The 20,544-nt window shown below is 40.8% G+C and overlaps 1 protein-coding gene across 7 annotated transcripts; it reads right to left on the bottom strand.

The window, feature by feature from the left end:
* LOC107738548 (nuclear receptor coactivator 6-like) lies at positions 1–20,242 on the bottom strand. Of its 7 annotated transcripts, none has more exons than XM_016550307.1 (15): positions 20,159–20,242; positions 16,535–16,771; positions 16,007–16,162; positions 15,707–15,829; positions 14,904–15,032; positions 12,469–13,323; positions 12,229–12,360; positions 10,730–12,113; positions 10,511–10,626; positions 7,012–10,422; positions 6,868–6,915; positions 3,787–3,817; positions 3,413–3,454; positions 2,968–3,119; positions 1–516 (listed from the first exon to the last, which is right to left on the bottom strand). In XM_016550307.1, the coding sequence occupies exons 2-15, from the start codon at positions 16,722–16,724 to the stop codon at positions 464–466; spliced, it is 6,822 nt and encodes a 2,273-aa protein (XP_016405793.1). In that variant the 5' UTR covers positions 16,725–16,771; positions 20,159–20,242; the 3' UTR covers positions 1–463. The 7 variants fall into 7 exon arrangements, with proteins under 7 accessions (XP_016405793.1, XP_016405795.1, XP_016405794.1 ...); XM_016550309.1 differs by having other exon boundaries at positions 2,974–3,119; XM_016550308.1 differs by having other exon boundaries at positions 16,535–16,768.
* Positions 20,243–20,544: the final 302 nt, after the last annotated feature.

The following is a 20,544-nucleotide window of genomic DNA, read 5'->3' as shown; positions in this document are numbered from 1 at the left end:
AAAAACAAGTCAAATGTACACTTGTAAAAATAGTTTAATGCATGTGATCCGGGGGCTAAATGGGAGAAGACAGGTGCTAACAGTATTGAAATGCACAGTTAATTCGTGATATACAACATGGGGGTGGAAAGTACAAAGTCTGATTCTGTCACATTATTATATTGTGATACTACAGACATTATTCTATTCTTAGTCTGCATTGCATGATTAATATAGAATTGACCAATATTATTAATAATAAAAAAAGTCACACCAAAACGATGACATACAAACACAATCATACACAATTCTAAACGTGATCTCATCTAGTAGCCAGGGACAAAATACAGTATCATGATTAAAAAAAAAAAAAGAAGAAAAAACGTTCTGTACATGGTTATCTTGCTTAGAACAAAAGGAAAAACAGCAGATAAAACAAGTTCAGAAAATGACAAAAAATAATATACAATTTTGTGTGTCATGATTACTTTGACTTCCTTCGTTTTGCCTGGGTGGGACTGGCTCCAGTGTTTGATTCTTGAAAGACAGAGGAAACAAAAGGTAAATTAGTCATCAAAAACTTATTTTAGCACTTGTGGTAAATCGTCTTGTGATATACAATGGAGATGCTCTCCTTTAAGATTCTAGTCGGAAAAGAAATACCACCAAAACTTTACAGAAAGAAACATCTATTATTGGAGCAATTTAAACTATTACCGTACTGTTCAGAATATAAGAATATATTTATATCGGGAAAAATGGGAAATCTTATATCCAGGGTCTAGAGTTCTACATGTCAATAATACATCCGCAACAATAGGTGGCGCCAAATACGAGTAAAACGAATGCACTTCCCAGAACTTAAAGGGGTCATATGATGCGATTTCAATTTTTCCTTTCTCTTTGGAGTGTTACAATCTCTTGGTGCATAAAGAAAATCTGTAAAGTTGCAAAGACTAAAGTCTCAAATCCAAAGAGATATTCTTTATAAAAGTTAAGAGTCAGCCACGCCTACCTAAAACGGCTCGTTCTAACACGCCCCCACATATCTACGTCACTATGTGGGAAGATTTGCATAACGCCGCCCAAATGTTCACGCAAAGAAAGAAGGCATAACTTTTATTCTCGCTGTAGTGAAAACGAAGCGTTTGAGAGAGGCGGGGCATAGAGGACCTACAATAATGTACAGTATTTGAAAAATAATGTGTTTTTTGAACATTAAAGCATGTCAACATATTCGGTTACACCAAATACACAAAATAATGATCTTTAAAATAGCATCATATGACCCCTTTAAGAGACCAATGTGATTATGATGCTTTACTTTTATTTTGAAAGATTTGCGTGAAAGATGTTGACACTTCTGTCAGATGCAGTTTAGGAGTGCTTTATTTTAATAATTTAATAATTGTTTAAATACTTAACTAGTTAACGACAAATTAAGTTAATTTTGAACGGTATAATAAATAATAATGCATTAAATATTTAGATATTTTTTTTAGATTTAATTTAAAAATATTTTTCAAACATTGCCTTAAAAAGGACTCATCAAAAAGAGTGCTTTAAGATTTATCTAACTGTAGAAGCTGCTAAATATCTTCAGCCAACACCGACTTGTTGCTTCTGTAGTTTTGTAGTTTTAGCAGATTCACGCGCATAATTTTTGCACTCGACTTTGTCAGTCCTCTTAGACAAACAAAACTTTTCTTCAAACTGTAAACTGTGAACGGATTAATTAGATACATCGAGCAAAGAGCGCTCCCCTGATAGCACAACTGACCGAGCTCACTCACGCGAAAACTGATATAATCAATAACTAACTACACAATCAATTCTTATTCACTTATCTTCATATGCTTTCATTTTCCTTTTGTTATAATGGGAAGATCTGCGAGCGTGTAGAACTACGTAAACTTGTGAAAACAAAAATGAGTTCAGAGCGGATTCTGACTAACCTACAGTAAACACCTCTGATTGGCCACTGCTTTCAACAGAGATGCCTGTGATTGGCTACAATACTCAACGCTGCAAAAACATGTAAATAGAAACTTTTGGTTAGGCCTAGGCGATAAAACTGTATCAGTATTTATCGACAGTACACCATCATTGATAATGATAGAAAAAATGTGCGATATATCGCAGGATAGTTTCACGCTTTTTTCATTTAAAGGTGCGTTATGAGTGACAAGCAGACAGCCAACAGAACACACAAACACATGCTGAAATGAGTGCCGTGCCTGTCTGCGATGAGGGGACTGAATCAAAAAAAGGAATATTAGTCGAATTCAAATTAAATTCGCATTCGAATGAAAAAACGCTGTATTTGAATTTTAGGTGTGCATCAGGGAGCTTCTCAGTGGTACGCGATGATGATGATGATGATGAGGTAATGATGATGTTAGTGTTGTTAATGTTTTTGTTAGTCTATCCAGTTGAACCCACCAGAAAAAAAAATGGCTGATTGGCTACAATACTCTGCAAAGCTGCAAAACACGTTGTAAGTAGAAATTTTTGGTTTTGAAATTCGAAACCAGAGAGCGCACACAAAAACACTCAGGAGTGTTTGAAAGCGGGTGACTTCGGGCGGGTACAGAAATGAGTTGGTATTACTGGAACTGTAAAAGGACCCCCCCCACACACAATTTTTTTTTAAAAACTCACAGATCTACACGAATCATACAAATGACCCACTTTGAATTCAAAACATCGAATTTGCCGAGAGGTGACGAGTTTGCATCCCTGGTAACTGGAAAATGTTTTACATTTATTAGGAATTACATCAAGACAAGCACACCTTGGTACGTCATCTTGAAAAAAAGGGGGGGGGGCACTTATAATCAGGGTTGTCATAAAGTCTGAACAATACGATATTACCAATTATCAATCTTTTTTACATATATAGTTTCTATATACATTTACATTTTACTATTAAATTTTTATATAAATATATGACACATTTGTATCCATTTAGATGACTAGACATCTAACCTGTACCTTTTCCTGTGTTCAAGGATGCTGAGCCTGGCCTAGCAGCTCTTTTTCTCTGTCCATTGTCGGATGCTTCCTCCTCAGGTTCCTTGTCTGTTCGTGAGCTTCGTCGACTAGGACCTTTTGCTTTCTCAGTGGTGGCCCTTGTATCCCTGGAGAAGGAACAAAGGGCAATAGGGATAACATTTTTTTTTTTTATCAAAACGCTCAGAGTGCAGCCACTTTGCATGCTACATATATTCTCTAGTTTTGTTTGGAAATCAATCGTTCTCAATGGTCTTAACAGTGAAGAAAATGACCACATCTGGCCCCTGAACAACTGAGGAATTCACACTTGCTGTTTTTCCTCATCTACCACAGATTACGTCCGTACTGTTCATGACCGTTTTACTAAAATGGCCACACTGCCCCGTGCAGGGAATCTACAGGTCTGCTATATACATACCTTGGGGCTAAGATGACGGGCGTCTTTCTTTTCTTTGCCCATCTGTTATAGAAGTGGAAAAACAGCGGTAAACTGCTTTGATGCTGAACAACATTTTTTCCTCCTTCCCCATATTCGAGTAATGATCAAGAAAAATAATGATTTCATGAATCATTCCATGATTATTAGTGTTCATGAGGGTGAGTTCATTCAGATTATCCAATAAAATTAATCTTGATTGAAATACAATCAACAAATGTATTAATTTTAAAATTCAGGTAATGAATAAAATTAAAATGGTCAAAAAAAAAAAAAGTTAGACAGTCTTCACAACTAATGCTGAACATGAAGTTTATAGATTATTGAAGAACAAAGAGAATTACATATTTCCTTACCCTTGTTCTGCTGCAGTGGTAACCCCTTGTCCTGTAAATAGAGACAACTGAAATTAGTTTTGTGTTAAACGGTGACTATGCATTGTTTTTCTATTCGTCAACTTCAGGCTTTATCCCTGGGAGTTCCTCTGAGCCAAGCTGGTACAAAGCTGAACCAAAAGTGTTGGTTCAGAGTCAGACTAGGAGAAACAGTTTTGGTCAAAGCATGCATCACATAGTCTTTAATAAGATTAGAACACGCTAAAGCCCAAAGTATACTTCAGTTTTTCTAACCGCATATACTCTGTATGCTGAGGTCACACATGCCCATTGATTTGTTTTACACTAATTAGTTTTTCCACAAGGTTGCAAGGATGCCCATTGTATTCACGGTCTAAAAATCAATGGAAGAGGCGGGACAACAACAAACTTCCAGAGACCAAACAGTTGAGTGAGGGCGTTGAGAGTACAGATATAACGATTCACTCAAATCATGATGCAATACAATTCACAATACTAGTTTTACAAATCCCAAACCAAATAAATTAATAATACAAATAAAAGAAGTCTCTTCATATAATTAAAATTTGGTTTTGCCTGTGCTATATCTAACTTGGCTTTTTCTTTTTCTTTCTTTCTGCACCAAAATGCACCTTGTATAGAAAATATCTTTGAAACAAAAACAGAATGATCTGACTTTAGCTTATGCTACATAAAACTACATAAAAGCAGACAGGCTGAATGAGATGCAAATTCACATTCTGACAGCAGATGGCGCTTAAGGAACAGCAGTGATACAGCATTTCCTTGGTAACCACTGTAAACAAAGCAGAGCTGCTTATTAAATACTAGAGCCCGACCGATATGGGTTTTTTGGGGGACAATGTCGATACCGATATTAGGGGGTAAAAAAAGACAGATATCGATATCGGCCGATATTATTTATGTGTAGGCTATATTATAGTACAGTATAGTCAAAAGTTTGGACACACTTCCCATCCGTGTGTCCAAACTTTTGACTGGTACTGTATATAGAATACAGTATATAGCCTACATAAACAGAATACACTGTATATACATAAACACATTTTTTGCAATGATAACTCATAACTAAATCATACTAGATCAAATCAACTAGATCATAACTAAATGCGGTGATCAAACACTTATGTGACAAACATAGGCCTATGTGTAGTGGAGGCAGGGTATTTAACAATTTAACAACAAACTTTATTATTCAAAATGAGTCTGACATCAGTGCACTTAACAGTGTACTTCACTTCACTTATTATAAAAAACTTAAATAACACAAATAGAACACAATATATATAACTTGAATTAAGAAATTAAACAAGGTAAATGTGTAGAGCAAGCAAGCTACTGCCAAACCAACAGGGGCAGGTTTATGCAGGAAGCACATCTTTTCCAAATGTAAACATCTAAAATGAATAAATAATAATAATGAATAATATTTTTTTCACAAATTCTGTGTTGTGTATTTTCTGGTAATCAAATGAACATGCAGAACATTCGTATTTAAATCGTCTTTTTGCAGTTTAATATTCACAGACACGGTCTATATATGTACGGACCTGTTTTTTATTTATTCATCAAAAATGATGTGGTGGTAGCTTGGGATTATTTTAAATCAATTTTTTTTTTTTTTATTTGTGATAAACACGTAGGCATTGTTGGGCATGCTTCCAAATTACATCTCTAGTCTTTTATGCCTACGTAGAAAGAATTATATCACCAGATCATCAAATGGGATTCAATTAGAAATACCCAGGATACATTCAGGGCATGGAAAATCAGCTTTCTCTTACTATGCTCCGCAGTTGTGGAATGAATTTCAAACTGTAACTCCATTAGAAACAATTCCTTCTTTGAATATTTTTTAAAAATTTAGTGCAGTGTTTAGCAAATGAATCATGTTGTTGTTTTAATTAATTTACTGATTTATGATTATTGTTTTTGCTTTACAGCTGATTTTTACCCGCATTTGGCGGGTTGGCGGGTGTTAATTTCAAACCCTGCTGACGTACTATCATTTGAACTTTGTGTCAGCACGTCATAAATAGAACGAGGCATCAGTTTACTGCATCCAGTGTAGACAACATCACTGATTATAATGGGTTCTATTCTACACCAGACGAATTATATTCTATTTTGTCGCGCCGCGCGATGTGATAAGCATGAGTTCTGGGCCGCGGCGCGGCCGGTATAAACACCAGCATTGACTGAGTGGCCGCAATTAGCTCCGGTGGCTGTAACACAGGCTTTAATGTGCCGCAGACGCTTGCCGTGATGCACAGATCAGCTCTAGTCTCTAACGTCACTGTTAAAAATGAACCATCCATTCATCATATCATCATGCAAAACTAAGAATTAGAATCATTGTAATGTGACAATCAAAATATAGGTGCGGGTGGGTGGCGGATAATTTGAAGCAGCGGACTCGGGTGAAGTTTGAGCTCATCCGCACATCTCTACACTACACTGACCTGGGTCGCCAGTAGCAAACAATGGAGCTCGCTCTGCTGGACAAACTAAGTAATTACACCATTCAGAAGCATTTAACCTGCGTTATATGTTCTGTTAAAAAAAAAATTCATATCGGCGGCATATTCGCCGATACGATATTATCGGCAACAGGCTCATATCGGACGATAATATCGGCAAAACGATATATCGGTTGGGCTCTATTAAATACTACCCCAACTGTATCGAGATTCATTTAACATCTCAACTGACTTGAATCATTACATATTTTCATTGATTTTCAAGCAACCAGATGTGCATCGTTACATCCGTAGCTGAGTGATACCTGCAACTCTAGTTTAAAGAGCACACAGACAAGTATAGAGCACCTCTGTTCATGCACTCTTTGAAATGGAGTGTACTTCGGAAGGCTATGCATTTGGTCACATGCATAAGTATACTATGGACTTAAGGTAGTTCACATATGACCAGGGGCGCCGTAAGGGGGTGTTAGGACGATTCCAAGGGTCCTTGTTCAGGGGGCCCAGAAACCATAGCGGCACCCCTGCATATGACTACCATTTGCATGGGTAAAAACAGATTTTATTAAAAAGTGTTTACCAGCTTGGTCACATGAAGCTTGGTCGTCTTGTGGAGCTTCAGGATGAGCTGTATAGTTAAATAAATATAATTACTAAGAATTAAAAATCATTAACGTTTGACAGGACAGCTAACAAAATTGCCTTGACACCATCAAGTAGTTACCTGAGATGCTAGGAGCATCAATAATTGCTTCTTTTGTTTCAGCGGAGTCAGGTGCACTAGTCTGTGCCAATGAAGAAGGCTGCTGTTCCCCAGAGTGTTGTGCAGGTGTTGCTGTGGAGGAGCCGGAAGTTGTAGTGGGAGGTCGTGGAGCAGCAATTGGTGCAGAAACTGAAACTGTGGGTGGTGAAGAAGTAGCAACAGGACTAGACAGGTGAACCATCCCAGGGGTAGAGGCTGGGGGTGGCATATTAGAAGATGGTGTAGAAGTAGGGACTGGAGAATGAGTGGGCGCAGATTCAGGAGAAGACACTTTTGGAGGAAGTGCAGATTGCTGAGACGCTATTTGAGCAGCTGGAACAGTCACTGCAGCAGTAGGCTGGAGTGTGGATCCCGTTTCAGATGTAACTGCACAAGAAACTTGAGTTGTGGCAACATCCAGAGTCTTTCCTATCCGAGTGACAGGGTTTCGTTCTTTTTGGTCATCTGCATTGCTCGAAGATATGCTGGGCGTGGTACTTTTGCTTACTACAGTCTGGACTGGAATGCTTTTGGCTAACATAATTGTTGGAGACAGGGAACTTCTGCGGGAAACAGCCGTAGCCCCTGGGCTAGAGCAAGCAGGTGGAGAAGCCAATAGCTGCTGAAAGGGTGAGGACATGCCAGAATGTAAGACCGACTGCCCAACAGGACTAGATTTCGGGCCACTAGCATCAGAGACACTCTCCTGTTTTGGAATTCCAGGGCTTGGCTGTTGAGGTGGTGGTACTACGTTTACAGGGGAAGTTTGACTTGCAGGTACTTGAACTTGAAGATGCCCAATGACAGTGCGGCTCTGCGGAGTAGCAGCTATGCTGACAGCAGGTGAGTTTGTCGGCATAGATGTTGATGGTGGTGCAGAGGTTGATGATGTAGTTGACACCGGGGTAGGAGTAAGCTGGATATTTGCAGAGACTATGGGACCAACCATAGTGACAGGCTGAGACATGACGTTAGTACTTGATGGTACCGACGTAGCTTGAAATATTGAATACACAGGTCCTGTGATGAACTGTGGACGCATTTGGGTAGGATTTTGTTGACGGACATCAGGAGGTCTTATATTTTTATTGGGAACTGCCAGTACCTTGGATACAACAGCAGGAGGAACGACAGAAGCCGTGTTGGTAGCAGAGCTAATGGGATTAGAGGTTACAAAGACTGTGATCTGATTTTGTGGAGTTGGTGCTGATGAGATGGGCCTTTGCAAGACTGTTTGAGATGCATTTGAGATGGGTATAAGATTGTGATTTGAACTTACTGAAGGATTGGGAATTGAAGTGAGGCTTAAGAGCACAGTTTGGTTTGAACTAACACTTGATACAGCACTGACAGACTGCAGGTTTGCACTGCTACTGGCTACAAGATTTGGACTTGATACTGAAGCAGATTTAGGTTTCTGATCAGCTTCCCTTGTAGACAAAGAGGTGCCAATATTTGTGCTCTGTGAGACAACAGGATTAGGTTGGTTCTCCTGAGCTGGTGGAGCATGAGGACTCTCTTTCTGCACAAATTCTACACCCACTTGAGAAATATTTTGAGATTTGATTGACAAAGATGGGGTGCCTGTATTGTCTAATAACTGATTCAGAGATGTTGGAGCATCTCTAAATGCTGGTGATACAGCAGAGCCAAGGTCATGTTGTGGTGTTGTCCGAGGTTGTTGTTTATCTTCAGCACGCTGTTCAACCAAATTGTTAGGCTCTTGTCGTCTGGGTTCCTGAGAAGGCACCCGAGGGCTTGCCATTTTAGGAGCAGACTGCTCTCTTAACTGACCTGCCTGATGCTGCTCTGCTTGCGTAGTCACTACCTGGCCATCTCTAACTGTATTGGCACTACCAGGTATGGTTTGCAGAGAATTTAAACACTGTTGTGATTCTCCAGGTCGTGCTGATGGCAAAGATGCAGAGGTAGTTGGCAGAACTGAGTTGGGACTAACCATCACGTTCTGTGGACTAACCATCATTTGCTGTGGATGTGGAGTTGATGTCAGTGAAGATTTGGCACCCTTCTGTCTTCCCGGGCTTGGAGTGGCAGCTTTTCTATTTGAGGCAGGGCTGGATCTTCGACTATTACTGGGACTGGCTCTTTTAGCTTGCCCAACACCGCTCTGTTTGTCATGTTTTCCTCCGGAGCTTAACATGCCACCAGCTGATGGATAAGACTGTGGGCCATTATTGTTGCCACTGGTATTATTGTTGACAGGAAGATTTGCTAGGTTGGGTGGAGCCTGGCCAATTGCTTTAAGTGTAGTTGGGTTAAGACCTTGCTGATCAAAGCCTCGATTAAGGTTTGGCTGCCGCGGTGGCAGAGGAATGTTAATTTTTGGAGGGAAAAGACCAGCGATAGAGGCATTCAGTCTCTCAGGGGACAGATTTATTTCAGAGGGTTCAGTACTAGGTGGACGGTTGGTTGGAGTTAAAGGGTGGTGATATGGTCGAGGACTGGCTCGGTTAGGGGTTTTAGGGCGGGAACTCTGGGAAGTTGCAGGAGCGCTTGAAAAGTGAATATTATGTGAGCCAGCCATAGCTGCCACTTGCTGGGTCTGCTGTTGGGGACTTGCTCCTGGTTGGTGGGGCACCGATAAAGGTACAGATTTCATTAAATGAGTATTTGGACCTTGATTGGGAATCATTGGTTGATTTCCATTTCCTGATTGCTGACCAATTTCGAGGGGTCCCCGGTCCTGCATGCTATGATTTCCAGGGGTTTCCTCTGGTGGTGTTGGTTGTCCAACCTCTGAATGGGGTGTTCTTATTGCTGGTCCAGTCAGAGGTGGATTTATCATGAGTGGCATTCCTCTGGCTTTATCAGGAGAAGGTGGAACATCTCCATGGCCTTGAAGATCGATCATCACAGGCATGTTGCCTGGCTGTGATACAGGCATTCTCTGAGATGGATCATTAGGATTGACTAAACCCTTTGGCATGTGTCCACCTTGCTGTAGTGGCATTCGATTCTTAGCTTCTTGTTGCATTTTAAGCATCATCATCATTTGTTGTTGTTGCTGCTGCAGATGATGTTGTTGCTGTTGCTGCTGTGCCTGTTGTTGTTGCTGTTGTGGCTGTGACTGCAGTTGTTGTTGGAGGTGTTGTGGTGGTTGTTGTTGTTGCATCTGCATTGACTGCTGTGAATGAATCTGGGTCTGGACATGATGGGGTCCTTGTGATGTTCCAGCTTGACCTTGAGGACCCTGCATACTCTGCATCTGCATTTGTTGTTGTTGCTGGATCTGTTGATGCTGTTGTTGCATCTGTTGTTGCTGCTGCTGTAACTGCTGCTGCATTTGCTGCATCTGTTGCTGCTGTTGTGGGGGCATAAACTGCATTGACATCTGCTGTAATACCCTTTGATCTCCAGACTGACCAGGCACACCTAAAAACAAAATGGTAAGTAAATAAAAATTATCTAAGTATAAGTTATGTAAAAATAATAAATAATCAAAAGGCATTAAATCATTTACCTGGTCGATTAGTGAATTCAGAAAGTTTAGAGTTAGAGTCAATGGCAGACCCTTGATCACTACCCAGCCCTTGCATCTCTACTTCCTCCATTCCATGAGGCAGTGAATCCAGACCACTAAGAAAGACACATTTATCAAATTTTGTAGTTATATTCAACAGTGCAACAGAGTTATTTACTCAGCTTCAGTGTAAAAAATCAAAGAATAACAAGCACTTACCACAGACCGTCAGCAGACTGTTGCCCTTCATCTACTTTTGGCTTCTTCTTACGAGGAGGTTTCTTCTTTTTAGGCTTAGCAGCAACCGCACCTGTCCCTTGCTTCCCACCAGGACCAAACTGGCTGGCAGAAATATCACTTTGGAGAAGATTTACTAACAAGGGACTGGTTAGTGTCACATCCTTGTTTACTGCAAATCCACCCACTTGTCCACATGGGCCTCCCATTGGCATCTGACCAGCAAACTGAGGATTGAAGGACATACCATGACCAGGAAAATGGCCATTGCCAACCTGCATATGTTGAGAACTCCCCAACATACCCTGCTGTTGTTGCTGATTCTGCAGGTCTGGAACCATCTGCTGGCTGATATCAGCATTTCCACTACTATCGCCTAACTGATGTTGATGTTGCTGACCAGCCTGTTGCTGCTGCAGCATCACCTGTTGTTGCTGTTGTTTTTGCTGAAGCTGTTGTTGTACTAAATGATGACTTCCTGGAAGTCGCATTTGAGGCCCATGCATCCCTAATGCTTGGTTGGGGTTGCCATTTATTGGAATTTGTTGAGACTGTTGTTGTACCATTTGCTGATGGGGTTGCTGTAGCTGTTGTTGTTGCATTTGTGACTGTTGTGGCTGTTGGTGTTGCAGTTGGAGTTGCTGCTGTTGTAACTGCTGTTGTTGTAGTTGCTGTTGCTGTAACTGTTGTTGTTGTTGCAAATGAGCCATTTGTTGTTGCTGTTGTTGATGCTGTTGCGGAGTCATCTGTTGCTGACCCATCTGAGATTGAAACGGCGGCATATTACCTTGAATACTAGGTGAAGGACCTCTCATCATCTGGCCTTGCATTACTCCAGGTTGACCTTTTGGGCCAAATGCCTGCTTATTACCCTGTATCTGACTAGCTACAATGTGTTCCATCATAGTATTTTGCTGCTGTTGTTGTTGTTGTTGCTGCTGCTGTTGTTGTTGTTGTTGTTGCTGCTGTTGTTGTTGCTGCTGCTGCTGAAGCAATAATGCCTGATGTCCCTGTCCTCCACCAAGCTGGTTTTGGCTCTGCATGATCCCTTGACCTTGTGGTGGCATCATTTGCTTGGGAGGGGTCATTCCTCGCTGCCCGGTACTCACTGGCCTGGACAAAACAGTCTGGCCCCCTGTTTGGCTTTGTGCCAGTTGACTTTGGGTGGAAGCTACAACCTGCGTTTGATGCAGTGATTGTGGTACACCCATCATTTGAGTCTGAAGACCTTGCGGAGGTTGCCCCATAATACCACCTGAGGTGGTGCCTGGGGGTTGGGCTGGCATGCCACTGTGGTGGGTCATTCCAGCACTTTGAAGGGGATTTGACTGCATGTGGTTTGGTGCTGATGCTGATGACTGGACACCTATAATGAGATTTTTAGACAGTGTTGAAAATGAATTAAAATGCTATATACTAGACAAAACTTCATATTAGAACAAAAGACTCAAAACGGCATTAAAACAATCCACACATCTTACCAGTGTTTGCCATGCTCTGACTATTTTGTAGTTGAGGTGTACTACCTGCTCCAGTGGTAGTAACCTGTCCTTGTCCAAAATTCTGATTAACAGGAGCATTTGGGAAACCCATTGGCATTCGTTTAGGCATACCTGCAATATATACATAAATATATTCAAACACAGGTGACCAAATAAATAACAATATATTTTCACTTTTACATTAAGAATGTAAACATGTAAAACACGCTGAAAACATACCTCCCATTACACCTTGAGGAACCTGCCCATGTTGTGGAATGCCCATAAAGCCAGGCTGAATGTTTCCTTGCTGGCCCATCACAGCTCTTCCTGGAGATCCAACACCCTGTGGGAAACCCTGGGGGGTTGTGGGACGTGGACCAAGCTGCCCCTGTCCCTGTCCCATCATTGGAGGTGTTCCAGGTGAGCCCTGTTGGAAAGGAGATGACGACGAACCAGGGGACTTAGCTGCAAGACTTCCTTGTGGGGCAGAGGAGGGAGGTAAAGGAGGAGGTGCTCTTGAGACAACTACACCTGGTGCTCCCTGAGGGCCTTTGGGCTGAGGGGTTGCAAACTGGTTTGCCCCTGTCTGCTGCTGCTGTTGCAACTGATGCTGTGCCATTGTATTGAAAACCTGTCCAGCCTGCTGGCTTCCAAATGGATATGGTGGTGGTGGATGATTGGGCGTCTGAACAGATGTTAAAGAGGGTTGACGCTGTCCCATTTGTGGCTGTGGTGGGGCTTTCCTCCAACCTGGTCCCATTGGACCCTGGACAGGTGGTGGTTGGAGAACACCAGAGGGCAATTGGTTCCAGCCAGGAGGTATAGGCATCTGGTTGGAGGGGTTGAAAGGACCACGTGCACCACCTAGTTGAGCCATCTGAACCTGCTGTTGTTGGTGCTGTTGTTGTTGTTGTTGCTGCTGAAGTTGCTGTAGGGCTGCTGGATTTAGCTGCCGATTTGCTTGCATGGCTTGCATGTGATGTCCCTGTGGGCCTAAGTTGACGAGTGGGCCATGTACCACTTGAGGATGTTGGAGTTGTTGTTGCTGCTGTTGCTGTAAGGCCAAACCTGAAAGCATGGGATCCATTGTGTCTGAAAATAAAATGTGAACACAAATGTGAAAACTTTTGAAATCTGAAATGAGAACTACATCCTTGTTAATCAGATTACCACATATTTTTGCTTTGCATACCAAATTTTTACCTAAAAACCACCTCGACTTTTATTTTTGACCAATTTGATCAAGATCCATCTTAATGCTGGAATACACTACATACCTTTTAAAATCTGGAATGGAATCATAGTCTGAAGCTAAAAAACTAGTCTGTGTCCATTATTCACTATGCGATTTTCTGTGAAATCTGTCAACTTAAATTTGCAGACTGGATTTGACTTTCAGCAACTAATGTTGATTCATCCATCGAGTCATCATCTGTAAATCTGGTCAAAAGTTGTGTAGTGTATTCCAGCCTTTAGGTGATCTGACATCAGAGGAGCACCTACTCAGCTGTAAACCAACCACTGCGCTAAAACAATACATTTAAACTTTGTCAGTTAAGTGTAACTTAAAAGAAAATAAACTTTGAATTTAAAAAAATTAATGCCACACAGAACATATGAAGCACAATCCTCAAGAGTTCACTTAATACAGGTACTAAAACTTCAGCTTGAAACATCACATTTCTGTGCCTTTTCAACATATAGTAACACTTGCATAGTGACTGATGTATGTAGTCATAAAATCAGAGGACCCACTGAAATCTATGGTCATAGGGGACATCTGAAATGCATGTAACTACCAGCTATGAACCGCTGATGTGTCCTGCCTGACGGATGTGTCTCCAACATAATGTTTGATGTTTGCCTCAACTACACTCAAAGAAAACAGTGTGTGAAAATAGTGGTGGGCGGTATGACCAAAAATTTATATCACGGTATTTTTCAAAATTATATCGGTTTCATGGTATATGACGGTATTTATTTTTTCCATGCATGACCGGGTGTAAACCACATTTTCTACTGATTGAGAGAGGAAATAGGCTACTGCAGTAGATTGACTTAGAATGCCCTATTTTACTGTCATGATGAGTGAATATTGCAAAAAAATTCCACTCTAAACAGTGACGAAACACGACCCATTTATACATGTTAACCAGGAGTCACTCATTTATAATCGCGACATCGTCTGGTAAAATCAACATGCAAGTACAGTAGATGCATGTTGAGCGGTATTGACGAGTCGGCTGTGGTACGGCCAGCTGAAAGCGATGCTTCTGTGCCGCTCACTGCACAGAACAGATGCCGAGAGAGACGACACTGCGCCGGGAGAGTCAGACTTTGCGCTCGGTGGGCAGCACTGGCGACATCTTCCAACTGAATCATAGCTAAGGTTTATCCAAAAAAGTCGCTAGGTTTGTCAGTATATATATTCTATGGGAAAAAGCCGCTAAAAGGTCTGAAAGTTGCTAAATCTAGCGCTGAAGAAAAATAAACACCGGTATTCGGTATGAACCGGTATACCGCCCAGCACTATGTGAAAATACATTTCAAAACAATCCATAAATCAAACAGTCCCAATGGGGGCGCAATTACTGCATTTACCTTAGTAGGGCAGTATGGACTATAAATAAGGGTAATTTCGTAATTTCTTTGAATGAAAGAATTACCATTACCTGTCTGTGAAGGTGGCCTTGGTGCTCTTGGCTGCATTGGGCCACCACTATTCGGTACCATTCCCTGTGCTGCCATATTAGCCCCAGGAGGCATCATGGACACTGAAGGGTTATTCATACGCATTCCAGCTGAAAAACAAGTATTTCTTCAGCATACATTTGCCTAATTAAATTAAGTCATTCTGAAGGCATTGATTACAGTGTTTCCCATACATTGATTTATTAATATCAACACTGACCGCCACAAATTGATTTTCCAAAATGCATTGACTTCGTTAAATAAACATGAGCTCTGCACGTTTCAAAGTCAAAACGAGGCACGGGTGTTTTTATATTAATGTATCTTTGAAGGACACTGACTGTCTTTACATTTACATTTAGTCATTTAGCAGACACTTTTATCCAAAGCGACTTACAAATGAGCACAATGGAAAAGTGTGAAAAGTTTCGATGTCATTTTCATTTAATCTTTCCTAATACGCCTGATAAAGCAGCGTTTATGAGCGGAGCACTATTTTGATTACAGCCGTTACCGGGGAAGCCGCCATTTCTGACGCTCCTAAAGCGCCTCCTGCTGGCAGAGAATGAATTTGCATTTTCAATCAGCGCATCTGCTGATTTATATAGCCTATATTTCCCCCAGGGAAGTGCCGCCACACATTGAGTATAAGTCTGTGGGAAACACTGGATTAGTTTGTACAGGTGTGTTTGATTAGGGTTAGAGATAAACTCTGCAAGACGGTGCACCTCTAGGAGCAGAGTTGAAGAACGCCGTGTTAAGTTAAGCACTTGTGTATAATTACCCTGGCCCTGCTGCATGGGGAATCCAACATCCATTCTCATCTGACCAGGTGCACCAAGAGGTCCATTTACCCTTACTTCTTGACTTCGGCCCTGTCCAACCGCAACGTTAATGGCTCCTTCACCTGTATGAACCCAACAGGCCGATCAACACATTGGCTGATTGTAGAACAAAGGCTAAAATTAAACTTGTATGTGATTAAAAATACAATGTGCCAAAGAGGTCAAGCAGGAAATGAGGGGTGCTGGCAGACCCTTACATTGCATGTGGTTTGCCAGGGCAGAATTTAGCACATCCGTACCTTCAATCTGCACAGAGAGGATGCCCAGATCCCGCAGCTGCTGCTGGTTGTTTTGAGCCAGGAGGCGCAGTCGCTCGGCTGCCTCTCGGGGGATGTTGAAAGTGACACGTACGCTGTTCCACGGCTCCACGCGCTCAGGTTTGAGCCTCCAAGTACCTTTATTAGACACAGAGTGGAGTACAGGAGCAATATAAGCCAACTGAGATGGGGGGGAAAAGCATTTAAAGACACCATGAAAATAAAATTAGAGTTTAGGGCTTTTAGTCAGTGTCTGTTAGGTTTGAAATACAACAATGTAAGAACGAAAACTGTACTTGTCAAGCCTTTTCATTGTCAAGCCTTTTCATAAAATGGAATAACTGGACTATTAGCCCAAATACTAAACACTGAGCAAAGAAAGAATGACACTCTGCATTAAAAATTAATGTATGAAATTCAATGAATCTTTGTAAAAACTTAAATTTCTAGCAGCAATGAATCATTCTCATGCATATGAATATTAATCATAGTTTCAAGTCAAATCATGACCTAGTAAGAGCATATCTGGCATCCCGTGTAAGATGGTATCCAGCTTCTCCTGAAAGTCCTCATCATTCATGTTCCCTTTGAAAGCAACATAGATCGTGGAGCCATCATGTCCATCTTCCACACCGGAGTCGTGATCCGTGAGCGAGACGGCTCGAGGGGATTGTGCATCCAGGGACAGCTGATGCGCCATAGCCCTTCACCAAAAGAGCTGCGTAGCCTCTGGAGACGGTGACACTGCTTAAAGAGGAACAACAAGATCTGTCACCATTGATGAGAAACCATTGTCTGCATATCCTAAATATTAACTTCATAATTATATACAACATATGCTGCCATGCAAACAAGATATAGCCAGAATTAGGCATGGGCCGATTACTGGTTTCAAGGTATACCGCGATTTGAAAATTTCACTGTTTCAAAACCGCTAATATTTTCCGTTATACCGTTCCTGCGGTATGCGCTGTTTTTCATGTCTCTTCAAAGACTGAAAGTGTAGGAATCCCTCAGGTTGAGTGAGTGTAGAGAGTAACACGGCCCTCCTCCTCCTGTTTAATCCAGGCATCTTAGAGACTTTGCTATGACATCCTGAAATATGACCCCCCACTTAATAAGAATCATAGGCTTTATAGATGGACAGATTGAGATTGACTCTTGAAGGACCAGCACCACATCCTCTCGATTGAACTGGTGCTGCGTAATATCATTGCGCCTGCTGCACCCATGGTACGGCAGCAAAGTTCCTTGATTATTACGCCGGAATGAGAGTATAGTTCCTAGCCATATCGGCCTAGAAAATCACAACTTTTCATTTTCCGTCGGTCTTAGTACACGATGTAACTACAGAAGAGTCAAGTTTTAAATAGGAAAAATATAGAAATTCTTTGGTTATTTTTGTGCGATGCTAACGGTCTAATCAGATTCAATGATCTATGCTAAGCTACAGCTAAAAGTGCTACCTGCTTCTGCTGTTTGTTTCATTCAGGCATGTAGAATAATTTCACAAAGCTAGTCAGAACATTCTGTTTTTGCTTCAAATTGGGTTATTATTAAATCAATATAACAAATTAAATAACTGTAATTACAGATTTAGGTTAAATAAAGATGTCATTCTTTATTTTTCTTCTTTTTTAGGAAACAAATCAAAGAAAAATAAACAAATTCTACTGTTCCTAATATTCTGTATGTTGCTCAAAGACTAAATATATTGTGTTCAGCGGGAAAAAGTTTTTTTTTTTTTACCCAGTCATTTAAAAATAACACATTTTAGAGCTGTAACGACAATACCGTGATATTTTTGCTTAAGGTTATCATACCATCAAAATCTCATACCGGTCCATGCCTAGCCAGAATTAAAATATAGAGAGAGATAAATTTAATACATTTCAGGTATGAACCCCCAACCCCCGGGGGCTATCGCCGCGGGGGTGGTCTCATTTGAAAGAGGGCCTCGAGTCGTACACTCGATTCGCGTTTGAGAGGGCTCCTCGAGCTGAAGGGATCCCCCGAATTTGGTGCGGAATCGCCGTGCCGTTACGGAGATATGGCATAAAGTTTCAATGGTTTTTCATAGACTTAAGCTTTAAAGCGTTTCATCCAGGTCGCCAGTAGCAAACAATGGAGCGCGCTCTGCTGGACAAACTAAGTAATTACACCATTTCAAACATTTTATCTGCATTATATGTTCTGTAAAAAAAATGTTCATATTGGCGGCCGATAATATCGGCAAAATGATATATCGGTCGGGCTCTACTGCTAACCAAGTAACATTTCCATTGATGTAAGACTTGAGCACATTTGAGAGTGTCCATGATAATAAAAGAAAATCTAGTTTAAAACATGTGCCAAGTTATCAGAAATGTACTCTTTGTATTCACGTTGGTTTATATGGTTTCAGAAAAATAAACCATTTTCAATTTAATGACTCTAAATATGTCATGTAATAAAACAGTAGTAACACAGTTTCCTTAAACCTTGAATATACTAATGTTCAAAGGTTTGGGGTCAGCAAGATTTTATTTTAAAGAAATTCAAGGTTTTATTCAGACAAATATGCACTAAATTCTTGAGCAGCAAATCAGCTTATTAAAATGATTTCTGAAGATCATGGAGTAATGATGCTTTGAGTACAGGAATACATTACAATTTAACATATTCAAACAGACAACAGCTATTTTAAATTGTAATAATATTTCACAATATAACTGTATGTAGTGTATTTTTGATTTTACAAAAATGCAGCCTCAGTGAGAATAAGAGACTTCCTCCAAAAACATAAAAGCTAAGTGTACATGCGAGTGGACACCTCTTTAATAATTTTTTTTTTAATATATGTAAAATATATCTTTTTAGTTTTTATCAATTATGAATTATTGATTCATAGAGTTACTCTGCTTTGTCATTAAATGGTCAAAAGCTCTGAACTATAAAGGACTTATTGACCTTGACGCAGAGTCATGAGGGTCTGAACTCTAAAGGGGTCCTCTATATGACATCATTTCCTGTCAGTTTTCTCCCTGCATGTTAGTTGCATTTGCTGGACAAAGATTTGTCAAATATTAAAACGCAGTGAAGCAGTTTCAAATTTATAACAGGTGATTATGCAAGGCTGCCAGGTTTAATTATTTTAATGAGACTTTTTTTTATAACGATATCTTTATTATTATTTTTAGATAAAGTTGTAAATTATACAATAAAGTTGTATAACCCTAACATTTTATACTTAATTGAAATGAAATTAAAAAACACGCTTATGGAAGATTCATATCTGTATGAACTGCACTATAAACAGATGCCAGTCACCTCAATGACCCTAAACAGAAAATGATAAAACAACTTCACATAGCATTTAATAATCCGCAATAACGCAATGCAATAGGAAACAGTGATTAAACATTAGTTACTTTAAGAGAAGAGCTGTTATGTAGTTTAATGCTTTATATAGGGATGCTATCAAATGGTGATAATGACACTTTGATATAACTTACACCATGGTATTTGCAAGGTACTTCAAACGGCTACCATGATTGTTAGTGCACAAAAAACTACTCAAAGTATCTTTATCAAATAAGATATCATCAACGCAAAGAGCACGGTGAATCAACAATGATTAAACTTAGTATCAGTGAACTCATGTGGTAATGATACTGAGATGTCAAACACTGCTATGAGGTGCCTTTAGTAACACAGAAAAGAGTTTCACTGCAAACTAACCGCGTTGTAACCTCTAAATATCTAATACATAACATCCGGTGCATTATTATCCTTGCCATTATTGATGACTTAACTGAAGAGCTTCAAATGGGTTTATTTCTCTAGCATTAGCATTAGCAATATCAAAACACACCGCGTAATTTAGGCTTAAGCCAAAACAGACAACATTATATTGACTTTCCAGCTCATCTCTGGTACACGCAGTCCTAACAACAACACCGCAGAGAATAACCGAACGATTATAACGAGTTTACTTCACTCAGGCTAATGTAACGCTATTAGCAAGACAAACACGGTCAGCCTCATTGGTCACTGCCTCACTAAAACGCGGCCCTTCCCTTCATGCAGTGGACGCGTTTACATGTTAAGTTCATAGAGATGTTTCCATAAGGTAACGAGGCGGTAAGATCTCACCGTGGTCAGTCCATCAGGAGCGGGTTTGCTGCAGTAAACAGGTAAGAGCTAGCAGACGCTAACGGCGCGCTCGCGAGGAGGCTGGGCGCGAGTTCAGTTCAACGCTGTGCGCGCGCTCGCGCTTCACGGGACTGCGCGTCCGTTTGGGTTACGAGCACAGAAACACCGCGACCGAAAGATCACGGGCACGAGCACAAAACACGGATGACTGAGCGACTGAGTGGAGCGCACGTCCATAGAGCGGAAAATGTAGCGGAGCGTCACACCGCTCCGCTTCGCTCACATGCTCTGGTGTGTGTGGGTGTGTGTGAGTGTGTGTGTGCGCGTGTGAGTGTGTGTGCGCGTGTGAGTGTGTGTGTGCGCGTGTGTGTGTGTGTGTGTGTGTG

This window comes from Sinocyclocheilus rhinocerous, unplaced genomic scaffold (assembly GCF_001515625.1).
Source record: "Sinocyclocheilus rhinocerous isolate Xijiao unplaced genomic scaffold, SAMN03320098_v1.1 scaffold2119, whole genome shotgun sequence".
Taxonomy (NCBI): Eukaryota; Metazoa; Chordata; class Actinopteri; order Cypriniformes; family Cyprinidae; genus Sinocyclocheilus; species Sinocyclocheilus rhinocerous.
Note: the sequence above shows the minus strand (reverse complement) of the source record. Positions and strands in the feature narration are given on the sequence as shown.